Genomic DNA, 14,223 nt, shown 5'->3' with positions numbered 1-14,223 from the left:
CCCCCCCCCCCCCCCCCCCCCCCCCCCCCCCCCCCCCCCCCCCCCGGTTTTTTGGTGGTTTGTTTAGTTTTGGGCTTTTTTGGTTTGGTTTGGTTTTGGGGTTTTTTTGTGAAACCTACAAATAGGAAATAAACGAGGGTATCCCTTCATGCTCAAGAAATTTCTGAAAAAGAGAATGACATCATAACAGCGTAAGTGACTATAATTGAAAGGTTAGTTTGAGATATGTTCCAGGCTTTATTTTTCCCACTTTGTTGCAGACATTGCTGTGAAACCTTCAGCAAATATTAAGACCTCATTTCAGTCAGGTCTAGCCCCAAAAATTATTGAATAGAAATAATCCTGATAAGAAGAAAATACCAACTGCTTTGATGTGGGCTCATGTTTAGATCATATATTGGAGCACAGCAGAGATTTCTTTCTACAGCTTTCCCTGCAACTCTCATGAAGACACTTATTTCTTCCAGTAATGATTTTCTCTAGATAAAAATAAGCTGTATTATTCTAACAGTGGTCTTTCATTATTTCCCCACCTTCGTTAAGTACTTTGAAAATCACAAATACATAGTATTAAAAAAAAATATATATTATTCTTATTTGGGTATCTAAAAAAGTACATATAACAATTTTTGCTTATTTTTTTAACAAAAAATGCTGTAAAACCTTTGGCATATTTATACCAATGTATACTGAATTTCAATGGCTATTTTAAATGTTGTTTTAATTTAATTTTTTTATTAAACCCTATTAATGGTCTTTATTCAACCTGCAATCAGGATTCGCATATTAGTCATACAGTGCAAATAGTTTGCTCATTGCAATGGTTTAATTTCTCCATGAATTGAAAGCAAATATATTGAATTAGTGCAAAATTCAACTAATTAGCTCTAGTGTCTCCACTGTATGTATAGAATTTTAACACAAGTATGCATTTAGCAGAACACCTATTTATGCAAATGCTATAAGATGTAGTATGCTGTCTAAGAGCAGAAATAAGGTTCATGTGTCACTGAAAAGCGTCTTATTTCTCTTTAGTACAATTTCTGGAACATTTACAAAGGCAAATGTAATGTATTATGCAAGTAATGTACTGTGCAGATAAGATCTTAATCACATTTTTTCTTCATTTAAATATTAAAACCAGTTGTTTTTCTTTCTCAGCTACTGACTGCTTTGAATAAATGGGGTCCCTCTAAGTTCCACTACTCTCTGTAATATACTAATTACTGAATTAGCTTTTAGTTTCTGATTTTGTCCCATACTCTCCAAGAAAGCCTTTTCAGTCCCTTAAAATGGATTACATTTCCCCAGTATATTTAGCTAGGTGCTCTATCCCAATCTGTTCTCTCTGGTTCATTAAAGTACAATAAGACTTCATATACTGTCTGGACACTAACTTGTTGAAGCTAAGGAACAAAAATAATCAGAGAAAGTGCTTTCAGGGTTACTTCTACTTGTAGTCCTGATCTTAGGGTCAATGAGCAGAAAGGGTTGGCTCCTCCAGAAGCAAAGGTCATCCAGGAGTGCCAGGCTGTCATGGCTTTCACTGTCTGGCAGTGTCTGAATGAGGCAGGCAGGGCAGGGCCACTGGCTGTGTCCAGGAACAGCAGAGTATGCCAGATCGCCGGTCCAGCCTACAGGGAATGGGGCAGATCCAAAGTCAATCCAGGGAGCCTGTATGTAGACCAAAGTCAGCATACTGGTAAGCAGCACATGCCTAGGCACTGGCCATGGCTGCAACACAGCTCAGTCAGATACCAGGGCAAAGAGCTTCAGCTTAAATGCTCTAAAATGAAGAGATAGCCATTGCTGATGCTTCTCTCAGGCTTTTCTTAAACAGCTTTGAGTGCAGCTCAGGTTTCCCAGGCCTGCCACTTTCATTGTCTGAGTTAGTCCTGGGCTCAGATAGACAAACCTCCAAGAGAATCTGTGACCCTTTTATTTACATCAAGTAGTAGATTTCATTCATTCACAGTTAATGAAATCTGTGTTTCAGGATTTGAGGGTACTTACTGTGAAGTTAACAGTGATGAGTGCATCTCCCACCCATGCCAGAATGGAGGTCTCTGTGTGGATGGGGTCAACCACTACAGGTCAGGAAAATTATTTGAGTAACAGATACACAGTATGATACATGGATTTTTATCATCTAGCTTTTCCTTTGGTACTTTGCCTGTCTAATATTTGCTGACCTTCAGTGAAAGGGGGGGGAGGGGGGGTGTAATGTGTTTGACAGTTACATTATAGTCTAAATCTTCTTGTGTGCAAAAAGTAATACATATACACCATAAATATGACCCCAAGAATTTATTGTAGGGCCAATTGAAATCATAAGAATCTAATTTTAAAAAGCAAACAGTTGTTGTTAGCCCAGTTACAACAGTACAATCAGTCAGAGTTGAAATTAATAGAAAAGCTTCATGAAGGATGTAGTTATAGCTGTTACATAAGAAATCTTGCAGTTAAGTCTCTTTGGTTATGATTACCCTCACAACATCTGTCTGCATCCTATGATCAGTGATTTTGTTCTTTCTCAAGAAGAACTGGCAGTCTTATTGCAAGTCACTGGTATCTGGAAGTCTTTGTCAGGAGAACTATGATGTTCACAGTGGGGGTTTTCTCATCTTCAGTCTCAGGCCTTCTTGGGTCCTCTAACTCACCAGCACCCCCAAGTCCTTCTCAGCAGGGCTGCTCTCAATGTCATCAGCCTGTATTGATACAAGGGTTGCTCTGACCCAGGTGCAGCGCCTCACACTTGGTCTTGTTAAACCTCATGCAATTCCCACGGGCCCACTTCTCAAGGCTGTCCAGGTCCCTCTGGATGTCATCCCATCCTTCAGGAGTGGAACACAAAAGGCCAGTATTTGTAATACCATGATCATCTCAGGGTCTCACATGCTCACCATAGATGCCATTCCAGAGCTGAAGGGATAGCATGAGACGTATCAGTCAGTTGGCTGCAGGGCAGGTGTCAAAACAAGTGAAAAGCAGCTCAGGCCAAGGCAAGTTCTAAGTAAGCCCTAGAACAGTGGGGTCAACGCCTGTGGCCTTCAGCTAAGAATAATAAAAATCTTATTTACTGGGCTTCAGGTGCTGGACTTTTTGGTGCTTGTTAAAGTACTGCACTTTGCAATTATCAGTAAAAAGCAAACATGATTTTGGTACCATTTAATTAACACCCCTCAACATCTGCCATGTTTTTCTGGAATCTTAACAATGACCTAAAAAGTAATGTAGTGACATCCTTTTTGCTAGATGCTCATGCCAACATGGCTTTACTGGGACCCTATGTGAAGTGGAAATTAATGAATGCTTATCAAGACCCTGCAAGAACAATGGAACTTGCCTGGATCTCATAAACAGGTTAGTTACTACTAAATAAAACATGTTTCCCTGATTTCCTTATGTTAATTCTAGGTTTGGATGGAACCTTCACCACACGACAAGTTAAAATGGAGTAAGTAAATGCTACTGACTCAGTTTTTTGTTTCTTATGTGACCTTAAAGGAAGACAGACGGGAAAATTTCTTCATCACAACTTGTTCTTTTCCTCCTTATTTTTTTTTTTCATTTGGAAAAAGACTGAAATAGAAGAAAATTGATCTTGAGTTAGACTGCTACAAGCCCTGTGTTCGTTCAACAGCACTTCACAAGTTATTCAGAGACTTGTGCCAGTAGATCATTAGCCCTTAAGTCATTCCTTATACCTTCAGTTAAAATTACTGTGCCAAATTTTTCTATTAATTTAACAAAAAGTAAATCACCGTCTTTGCTTCAGAAACATGGAAATGAGAAAAGTCTGTTCATTATTTTAATATGGATGAGGATTAGGGACACCAACTTGGCATCAGCAGATACATACGGCTTTAAAATATTGCAATAGATCCCACTGTTACTTCTGTTGACATACCTGATTTTCCCTTTTCTAAAGATTCCTTTGTAACTGTGCACCTGGATACTATGGGTCTCTGTGTGAGATGGATGTAAATGAGTGTGAAACTTTGCCTTGTTTACATGGAGGAAGCTGCATCAACAGGCTTGGAGGGTATCGGTGTCTCTGTCTACCTGGATTCACAGGTATGATCTACTCTTTACCACAGCCAAGAAGCTTATTTCACGGGTTTTACATGATTTTAATAATACAGCAAGAAAAAAAAAAAAATATACCCTTATTGGAGCATAAGTCAATATTAACTTAAATAGAATTTTATCTAATTCTTTTGAAGTAGCTCGATTATTTGTATTAAGACACCCATACATTCATTTGAAATGAGTTATTGTATAATACAAAGAAAAACAATGTGTATTCCTTTTAATTCAGCCAGGAAAAAAAACTATTACCATAGATGCAGAGTAAATTTTGTAAACAATGAAATGCTACCTTGTCATTTGAATTTGCACAGAACCATAGCAGCACCTTGACCTGTTGGATCAACACCGTTGCCTTTAGTGTTAATCTTTACGTTTTTACAGAATAATGACGAAATATTCAATGGCTAGAGATGCAGTAAAATTTCTCTAAAATGATGTTGACTTTTACTTAAATGCTCAGTCTGCTGCTGAACTAGTTTATACATAATGTTTTGATAGATCCGTCTTAAGTAACATGAAAACACACGGAATCATATGACTGTAGAAATATTTACAGTTGTTTCCTCAAGCTGAATCATTTCTGCATTCTTTCTGCATAAAATGTTTTTTCCTATCTATTCCAGCCTGTGATGAATGTCACATAATGTACAAGATAAAAAAGGATGCAATTTGCATCCACTGAACTGAGAGGAATGTAATTCTCCACAGAACAAAGAACAAGTACAGTTTTGGGTCTATATATATAGCTGTATATCCTTTCATTCACTACAAATCTTAGTCCACGTATCACTTGTGCACTGTTCTTCAAAATTATCCTTGAAATTTCAGCAAAAAATGAAAAATCTATATAATTTTCCTGCCTACATTTTTAAAGCCTCCCTCTGCAATATTTTCTTCAGATGGCCTCTGTTCTAAGTAGTACTCCTTGGGTGTCAAGAGAAGCTTCTGTTCATTAGGCAGTGGTGCTGCAGATATAATTTCTAATTAATAAATGTTAAAAGAGATGTCTTAACTTTTATGTATACATTTCTGCAAGAATTCCTTGTTATATACATAAAAGATAAGGCACCTGCACATGAGTACTTAGGAGACTGTAATCTGAAAAGGAACAAGCAATCTGCAGGTGTGCTTCTGTTGTGATTCTTCATTATTGACAAAGCAGTTTGACTTTAGTGCTTTCCCCTAACATATATAACCAACAAAGATAAGACTTTGGGTTTTGTTGGGGGTTTTTTGTGATTCTTTTTTTCCAATTAGCTGCAATAATTGTTGACTATTACAAGTAGATATTTTTGGTACAAATCCTGTTAGTATATTTACAAGGACAGTTGTTTCCTACTTAGTGTTAGTTATTTGCTAACAAGGGTACTGTTATATCAAAGTGTCTATCAAACACTGAAAAATTACTCTAGTGACAGATTGCCCATCACTTAATTATAACCAGTAACTTTTTTTCCCTCCCTAAACTGACACTGTTTGGACAACTACAATGCATTGCACCACTTAGATTAAGTCCAGAATAATTCATGCAGTAAAAAGTGTAACAGTTGAACTAAAGTTTTAAAATGAAGAGGCAGTGTTAGCAGGCCCAGAAATAAGTGAAAGTAATTTGACTTCAAAATGAAGTATTTTCAGAGCAAGACATTGCTTTTCTGGATTATGAAGCAAAAAGCACATATGTTGAGTGTTTGTTTCCCTGGCAAACATACAGAATTTTAAATTAGTTCTCTGAAAGTTTGAGTTTTTGAAAACACTATCTAACTACAAAACAGTAGTATTTATGGTACTGAATTTATAACAGTATAGCAAGAGTAATTCATTTAAATCTTTGAAAGATAGTTGTACTTCCACTTTCATCTTCCTTAATTTCATCAATTTAGGAACAACTTTTCTGTCAAGGACCAGTCCCCTTTAAAGATAGATGACAGTGTTAATTGTTCCAAATGATCAGTTGAATTAAAAAAATATTTTAATATACCCAGAACTTTAATCATTAACTATTAAAGTATCATACACTTATAAATGAATGGAAACTGGAAACAAATTACCATACGTTGAAATGGTTAGTCCAAATTATAGTAATATATTTCTTTTTATTATTAAATCTTATTTTAAATTTATTAACTTTTATTAGACATTCTGACTTTTTTCTGGTCATCATGTAATTTACTGTCTTAGGGAGGGCAGTCTTTAGACACTGATCTCTGTTGCCTCTAAAATTTTGGCATATAATGCATGCCTTAAAATTTTAATTTCTCCGTGAATTTATGTTATGTTGGATTTATTTTACATGATTTATAACTTTATTTCATTTTAAATAGATGTTTAACAAAAAATACATTAGAAATAATTTTTTAACTATTAAAATATAGGTTTTTTTCTCCACACTGCTAATATAAAATCTAATGCTTTGCACATCACATAGACTCTTAAAAGAGATTCTCACAGTTCAGATTAAAAATGCACAGGTGTATTCTGTCATGATTTCACTGGCAGCAACAATAGTCTTCCTAAGATCTAAATACCACTAATGCACCCTGGTTAAAATCCTTATACCAGATACTTTGGAGAATAAAACTTTGGTGATCTTTGATGATTGGGCATGTAAGAAACTGGTTTTTTCCTGGACCAAAATATGAAGTAAAGTGATTTCATAAAGCAGTTCTGAAAGTCCTAAGTAGAATAGCTCTTTACTCAAGACGACAGCTGTTACTGCTTACTGCTTGTACATTGGTGGTACCAGAGTGTTAGATATAAAAACATAAAATGGAAGATGCCTTGTGAGTCACTGAATCCAAAACTTGCTTTTTCTGAACAGCCATTTGTTGGCTGGAGTAATGAATGTTAGTGGTTATAACAGTAACTGTTGAATTTACACTTCAAATCTAAAGAAACAATCAATGAAACACTTTGCTTTGTAATGTACCATCTATGAGACTTAAGGTCCATAGAGGAAAGGCATTTTGAGTAAGAAAACACCATGCATCCATAGTCTTCTTTTACACCAAGATAGCCTTTGAAATATAGCCTTACTCAGGGACTCCTTTTCTCTATATGATTCCAGAATCCTTTGATTTTGTAAATGTTACTATAAATACATTTGTTCATAATCTAAGGACATCTAAGGCTATCTCAAAATTATTTTGGCTTGATAGGTTACCAAAGTTCTTCATTAGGGAATCCGAAGATACACTGTAAACAAGTGGAACTCTCATGACTGTTTGTGGAATTATAAATCAAATGAAATTTAATCAGCAAACTAAAACTAGAAGCAAAATATAATCTATGAGTACAGCTGTATCTTCATTGATACAAAATGGTCTGATGTTGCATTCTGACTGCACAACTACACAATTATGTCAAGAATAAAATTAGAAAAAATATATATCTCCATATTTCAATGAGTTCGATATTAAAAAATATTAATGAAAACACTGATATTAATTTCACTTCATATCCTAAGTATAAAGTTTTAGCAGGAATAAGTAATTAAACACAATGTGTTACAATCGCTTACCCTGAAGGTCACTTTCATGACGGAGGTGTTAATGACTTCCAAATCTTGCCATCTGAATAATCTTACATCAAAATATAATGCGGATGACTCAGACATGCCTCAAGTGAAGTAATTTTCATGTTCATGAAAAATTTATTTTATATTTAAATATAAACCATAAGTGTCTGGGTCATCAACTCTGCTGCAAAATGGATTTAATAATACAAGTTTTTTGACTCTAGAACTTTGTTAGTTTCTAATTGCTTAAATTGAAAGGATTCTAGGATTACCAAATTGTGACTGCCTTCATTGAAAGACTTGATCATTCTTAAGGCTTTACTTTCTGTTTTTCTTCATTTGAGGTTAAGAATTTAAAGGTCTCTGAAAGACTAAAGAGTTTGTGTTTTTTTAAATGTGTTGGGTTGACCTTGTCCTGCCGCCAGCTGATCATCTAGCTGTTTTGTCAGTCCCTCTCATCAACAGAATAAGAAAAGAAAGTAGAGATGAAAAGACTCATGGGTCAGTGACATAGAAAGTAACATCGAATCCACCCTCACTAAGTTTGCTGATGACACCAAGCTGCGTGGTGCAGCTGACATGCTGGAGGGAAGGGATGCTATCCAGAGGGACCTTGCCACACTTGAGAGGTGGACCTGTGGGAACATTGTGAAGCTCAACAAGGCCAAGTGCAAGGTCATGCATGTGGGTCTGGACAATCCCAAACTGGAACTATTGGCTGACAAGAAGGTCAAGTCAGCACGACACGGCAATGTGCACTTGCAGCCCAGAAAGTCACCCATGCTGTGGACTCCATCAAAAGCAATACGGCCAGCAGGTTGATGGAGGTGATTTTCCCTCTCTACTCTGCTCCTGTGAGACTCCATGTGGAGTACTGTGTCCAGCTCAGGTGTCCCAGCACAAGAACAACACAGACCCTTTGGAGTAAGTCCAGAGGAGGGTCACAAAAAAATGGTGACAGGGTTGGAGCACCTCTCCTGTGAAGACAGGCCAAAAAGGTTGGGGTTGCCTTAATAGAAGGCTCCAGGGAGACCTGGTAGCAGCCTTCAAGTACATACAGGAGGCCTACAAGAAAGCTGCAGAGGGACTTTTTAAACTTCACATAATGATAGGACAAGGGGGAATGGCTTTAAACTAAAAGAGGGAACTGTGTCCATCATGAAGCAATCCCTGGTCTCTTCTCACCGAAGGTGCCTTGCAGCTCCTCCATTAACACTTTCTCACTTCCAGTCAACATTAAAAATAAGATTTCAATGGCTAAATTAGAATGTGTATTAAAATGAGATATACAAATTCAAAATTCTCATTCCAGCTGCCAATTATTGGCTATCATCCAAAAGATGCCTAAAAATGACTAAGTACCATGAAGTCACTGATTTCAGTCATTTCTGCAGAGCAGCAATTATTTCTTAGGTCTAAATAGCTATTCAGTTAAGCACAGATCTACCCTTTCTGTCTTATCTTCTCTATGAGATGAGTACAAACAGACATTTGGAAGTGATTAAGTGTGTACTTAAGTTCATGTTAAATGAAGTCAAAACCTTGGCTTAAATAACAGCTTGTATTTTTATCTTTTAGATAATTTTTGAGGCCCAGTCTTCCTTATCATCAGCTTCAGAACCTGCTGTTCATCTTGTCTATGTGACAATGAAAACTCTGCTCTACTTTTTATACAACAGGCTGACCTAACAAAAAAGTCCCACAAAATCTAATAGATTAAAAGGCAGCGAAGTTTACTTTATCTTTTTGACCTTCCCAGCTGCTTTTACAGCTTTATACTGCCAGTCAGCTCTGGCAGTGATTGCATCTGCACTCCTCAAGCCTCTGCTTGCATTTCTTGCTATTGATATCCAGTGGAAGAAGAGTAACTACACTACTAACTGAAGTGACTACTTATTTAGTCACTGGAGAGGAATCTAATGGCATGCTCCCTGAGATGTTAAAGCAGCTTACATATAAAGAGGTGAAAACTGATTGGCACACTGAGAACAAATCCAACATGCAGAGTGACAGATCTGTATTTCTGTGCTAAATGTAGAGTTAGTGGTGTCTGCCTTTTAGTTTAAATATTAGAGCATTCATGTAAGTTTGGAGAATTTTAGGAACTTTAGGTTTGGTGAACACACCATCAGAAGGTTGCAAATTTGCTTTCTGCATTTTCCAGAGAAGTGCTATAATGTCCATGCTGTAAGTTAGTCTGATTTGTAAAGAAAGGAGGGGGCACTTTTGCTGGACTTGTTGAGCTTGAACACTATTCAGCAAAGATTTGCTAGGTCAGAAAGAACCTAGAACAGTAAAGTGTAATCTCATTGAGTCTTTGGCTTGAAGTTACAAGTCTGGACTGCTGGTTGTCTCTCCTGGGAGAGAAGGTCAGGACACAAACATTCTTTTTCCTCTCAAAGTGACTTATGGCCTACTAAGTAGAGCCTTAAGACATACTTTAAACAATTAAATCTTAGTCTGGTAGCAGCTTTGCTCCATTGCTGCTCCTCCGTATTCATTGAAGAGAGTGTTCAAGAAGGTATGGCCGACAGGATGAATAGGAAACACCTGACTGAGCTCAGATGCAGAAAGGAAGCACACATCCAGTGAAGGGAGCAGGGATGGGCTACTTAGGAGAAATATTAAGCCATTACCCAAGTGTGCAGAATTGAAATTTGTAGATACAAAAATGCTACTAGCGAGGATTTTCTTGCTATTTTCTAAGTCCGTGAGAGACTTTTCTCTCATGCAGAAGAGGTAGCAGGGAATGTAAACAACCAAGCCACCTGCAACCTTGAAAAGTCTTGTTTATGGTATAGTAGAAAAATATTTTGACAATGGATGTTTTAGGATTCTAGCCAATCACCCCAAGGGGTGGCTGATCCTTTGTTCAATTAGACTATGAAGAAAAAAGTCTATAAGAGAGTTTGTAAAATAATTAAATAGATCAATCTTGCTGCACAATTCCTGCCTGCTGGATCGTCTCTCCTCCTCCTCTCTATGGCTGCGGGACACGGTGATATACCCTAGGGCCCAGGCCTGCAGTAATAGAAATTGGGAAAGGAAAAGAAAAACTAGACCTGAGAATAATGTGCAAAGCCACAAGAAAGCCTTTTATATATACATTAGGTGCAAAACGAAGCCCAATAGAAAAGTGGACCTATTTCTCAGTGAGGAGGGGGACCTAGCAACAAAAGACATAGAAGAGTCTGTGGTGTACAAGGGTTTCTTTCCTCAGGTTTTATGACTTAAGACCACTCTTAAGCCTCCCAGGGTTCTAAGGCCTGTGACAGAGTTGAGGATACTCCCTTTTTAACAGGTCTCCTGATAGAATATGATCAATTCACCACAGCCAACCTTTTACCAATCTAGTTGTCCACCCTTCCAGACTATAAAGTCCTAACTCGGGTACGGGAATATTGTGGGAGACAGAGTCAAAGCCATGCTAAACTCAGGATAAGTGACATACACTGCTAAGAGCTCCAGCTCTTCTTCCACTAACCAGTCATTTCATCATAAACTGCAACCAGACTATTCAGGCAGGGTTGTCCCTTGATAAACGAATAGAACCACAGTTTGGGTTGGAAGTGACCTTTAAAGATTATCTAGTCTAACCCCCCTACAATGAGCAGGGACATTTTCAACTCAGTCAGGTTGCTCAGAGCCCCGTCCAGCCAGGATCTGATTGTTTCCAGGGATGGGGCACTTACCACATCTGGGCAACCTGTTCCAGTGCTTCATCACCCTCATTGTAAAAAATTTCTCCTTTATATCTAGTCTGAATGTGCCCTCTTTTAGTTTGAAACCATTGCACCTTTTCCTATTGCAACTAGTTCTATTAAAATGTCTCTCCCCATCTAAGTCCTCTTTAAGTATTGAGAGTTTGTGATAAGGTCTCCTCGGAGCCTTCTCTTCTCCAGGGTGAACAACCCCAGCTTCTCAGCCTTTCATCATAGGTGTTCCAGCCTTCTGATTATTTTTATGACTGTCCTCTAGAACTGCTCCAAAAGGTCTCACACCTTTCCTGTGCTAAGAGCTCCAGAGCTGGGTGTAGCACTCCAGGTGGGGTATCACCAGAGCAGAGTAGAGGGGAAAAATCCCTTCCCTCACCCTGCTGGCCACACTGCTTTTGATGCAGCCCAGGATGTGACTGGCTTTCTGGCTGCAAGCTCACATTGACAGCTCATGTCCAATCTTTCTTCCACCAGTATTCCCAAGTCCTCTGCAGGGCCACTCTCAATCTGTGGTTGTTTCTGTTCACATTGCTCTTCTATTACCTAGAAATGGCTTCCACCAGGATTGTCTCCATGATCAGACTAAGCTGAGATTTGTTGCTCCCCAGATCATCCTTTCAGCTTTTCTTGGAGTGATAAGTGCAAAGTTTTCCTTTCCTAGTCACTGAGTACCTTCCTCAGTTTCCATGTCTGTCAGGCATATTAGCAAATAACCTTTCAAGGACATAAGCTAGTTTTCTCAGCACCTTCAGATTCAGCCCATAGGGTACTGAATTACAGGAAATAAATACAAGAATTGAGTACCAGAATTTGTAATGCAGTGCGTGCGGTTCGGTGGGGAGATCACTGCGTTTTCCCTGAAGCGTCCCTGGCAAGAGATCACTCAGGTGGTGCAGTACAGCACTCCAGCAAGCTTATTCCTTCCCCCCGCGTGGCTGTTTAGGCACGGATCTCACACACACACACACGCCAGATAGCTCAGAGTTACCAGAGGCACAGAGTCAGGAGGGCTCTCCCACATGGCATTTCCACGGACGAGGTTTATTTCACCCAGCCACGAAGGGAGACCAGGGACAAGAGCTGGCGAACAACGCAGACCCAGAATTTTGTACTAGAGCCAAACCAATGAACTGAAGGCACAGGGGCGGTACAAAAGCAGGACTAGGGAAAGGGAACCAATGAGAAGAAGGAAAGGGCGGAGTGGGGGACCAAGCCAAGCATGTAGCCACATAGGCAGATGGGAGAGGTAGTTTTCTTGTACCCTGAGTCCCGTGAGTTATTTATACTTCGCTAACCCGCCAGCGAGTGGTCTCACCAGAGCTCTCTGGTTCTTCGACCTTCACTACAACAAATTTGTTTGGCCCAGTGTTCTGTATGCTACAACAGAAACCAAGTTAGATTATTGTGTCTAACCCAAGTTCACTATTTTGATGTGACTTTTTCATAAATTGATTTCAAATATTTTGTTTACAGTAAGCTTTAGCAACAGGAGAAGGTAGTCCAGAACATATTTTCTTATTTGAGGAAACAATGACTTTATGTGGTGTGTAAAACTTATCATACCAAATAGCAGTGACCTCCAACTAGTAAGAGAAAGGTGTAGTTTCAGAGGAATGAAGTTACTGAACAGCTGAAAATCTTATTTGTAAGAAGAAAGGTCTCAATAGTGTATACAAAGTCTCTGGTCCTTAAGGAGACAAAGTCAATGATTACCTAATTTTTTATAGAGATTATGCTCAAAATATGCAATCTGTTCATAATGAGTATTTGGCAACAGAAACTCTCACTGTATATACAAATAAAACCTGTGATTAGGAACTTGGATGATAGTACACTCCCCTTGTTTAGTAAAATATAATTGTTTTGGGTTACAGATCTGTGCCTTTATGGAGAAAATTCCATAAATTTTGGCAAAGAATATCTAAATGTGAAGTGTTTGTTCCTCATTATTGTCTAATTTAAATGTATGTAGTATAGCAGTTCTAAGGTGATTTCATCAAGGTGTTCTACAGTTAATTACTATTTATCTTCAAACAGAACCAGCTTCTTTTCTGGATTTATAGAAATCAGTAAAAGAGGAATAAAATAAGTTCTACTTCTATTTTTGACTGCTTAAAAGAAACAGCAAGTTATTTATGAATTCTCTTTAAGAATAGCAGCTATGTAGGAAACACCAGTTCATAATGATAAAATGGACACTGTTCATGCACTCATGTGCATGTCAGGGCTTAGACCCATTTCGCATTGTACCCACTGCCTAAAGCGGTGTCATGGATTGGGAGAAAATCTCAATTTGAGTCTCACACTTTCCTCCAAGTTTCTTGCTCGTTCATAGTTACTAAATTAATAAGGGGTTTCAAACAACTGCTGCTGCTTTTTGCATACGTTACTCCATGTTGACCAGAACAAAGCCTTGAATCCAATTCTTGCATATAATGTAAGATTATGATGACTTATTCTCCCTCAAATTCTCTTTCTTTCTGTACCTAGTCTGCTTAATAATAACAATAATTTATACCAAATGAGAAAAAACAAACAAGAAAACTTGAAAAAAGAGCAAGAAACAAAACCAAAATCCTAGAAGAAATATTTTCAATATAAGATACTCGGTTGGTGAGACATCTATTCATTGTGTCAGTTTATGTGAAACATTGTTCCATTTCAAGTAGGTCTGGAAATATTTGAGCACAATTTTTAATTCATTAGTGAAAATGGAGGAAGGTGATCTGTTAGACTCATACAACTGACAGCGATAAGCATATTTTATTGTCACAGTTCAAAATTTGCAAGCTATATGGAATGGAAGAAAAAAAAAAAAGGCTGTATCAGAAGGGTGCAGCCCCAGAGTAATATTTTTCTCCACAGAGGCATGGCAGTAAAGTCATTGTGACATGGCTGAAG

At 38.1% G+C, this 14,223-nt stretch overlaps 1 protein-coding gene across 1 annotated transcript in view; it reads left to right on the top strand.

Annotated features, from left to right (window-relative positions):
• EYS (eyes shut homolog) overlaps positions 1–14,223 on the top strand; it is an 854,603-nt gene that overhangs the window by 399,885 nt on the left and 440,495 nt on the right. Inside the window, exons 24-26 of the mRNA XM_042016808.1 lie at positions 1,997–2,093; positions 3,256–3,363; positions 3,932–4,077. Of these exons, the coding sequence (XP_041872742.1) occupies positions 1,997–2,093; positions 3,256–3,363; positions 3,932–4,077 (351 nt within the window). The remainder of the gene's footprint in view (positions 1–1,996; positions 2,094–3,255; positions 3,364–3,931; positions 4,078–14,223) is intronic.

This window comes from Corvus kubaryi, unplaced genomic scaffold (assembly GCF_017639235.1).
Source record: "Corvus kubaryi isolate FWS band 111438036 unplaced genomic scaffold, C.kubaryi_AGA036_p1.0 split3-73, whole genome shotgun sequence".
NCBI lineage: Eukaryota > Metazoa > Chordata > Aves > Passeriformes > Corvidae > Corvus > Corvus kubaryi.
The sequence above is the reverse complement of the archived record's forward strand: the minus strand, read 5'-3'. Positions and strand labels throughout refer to the sequence as shown.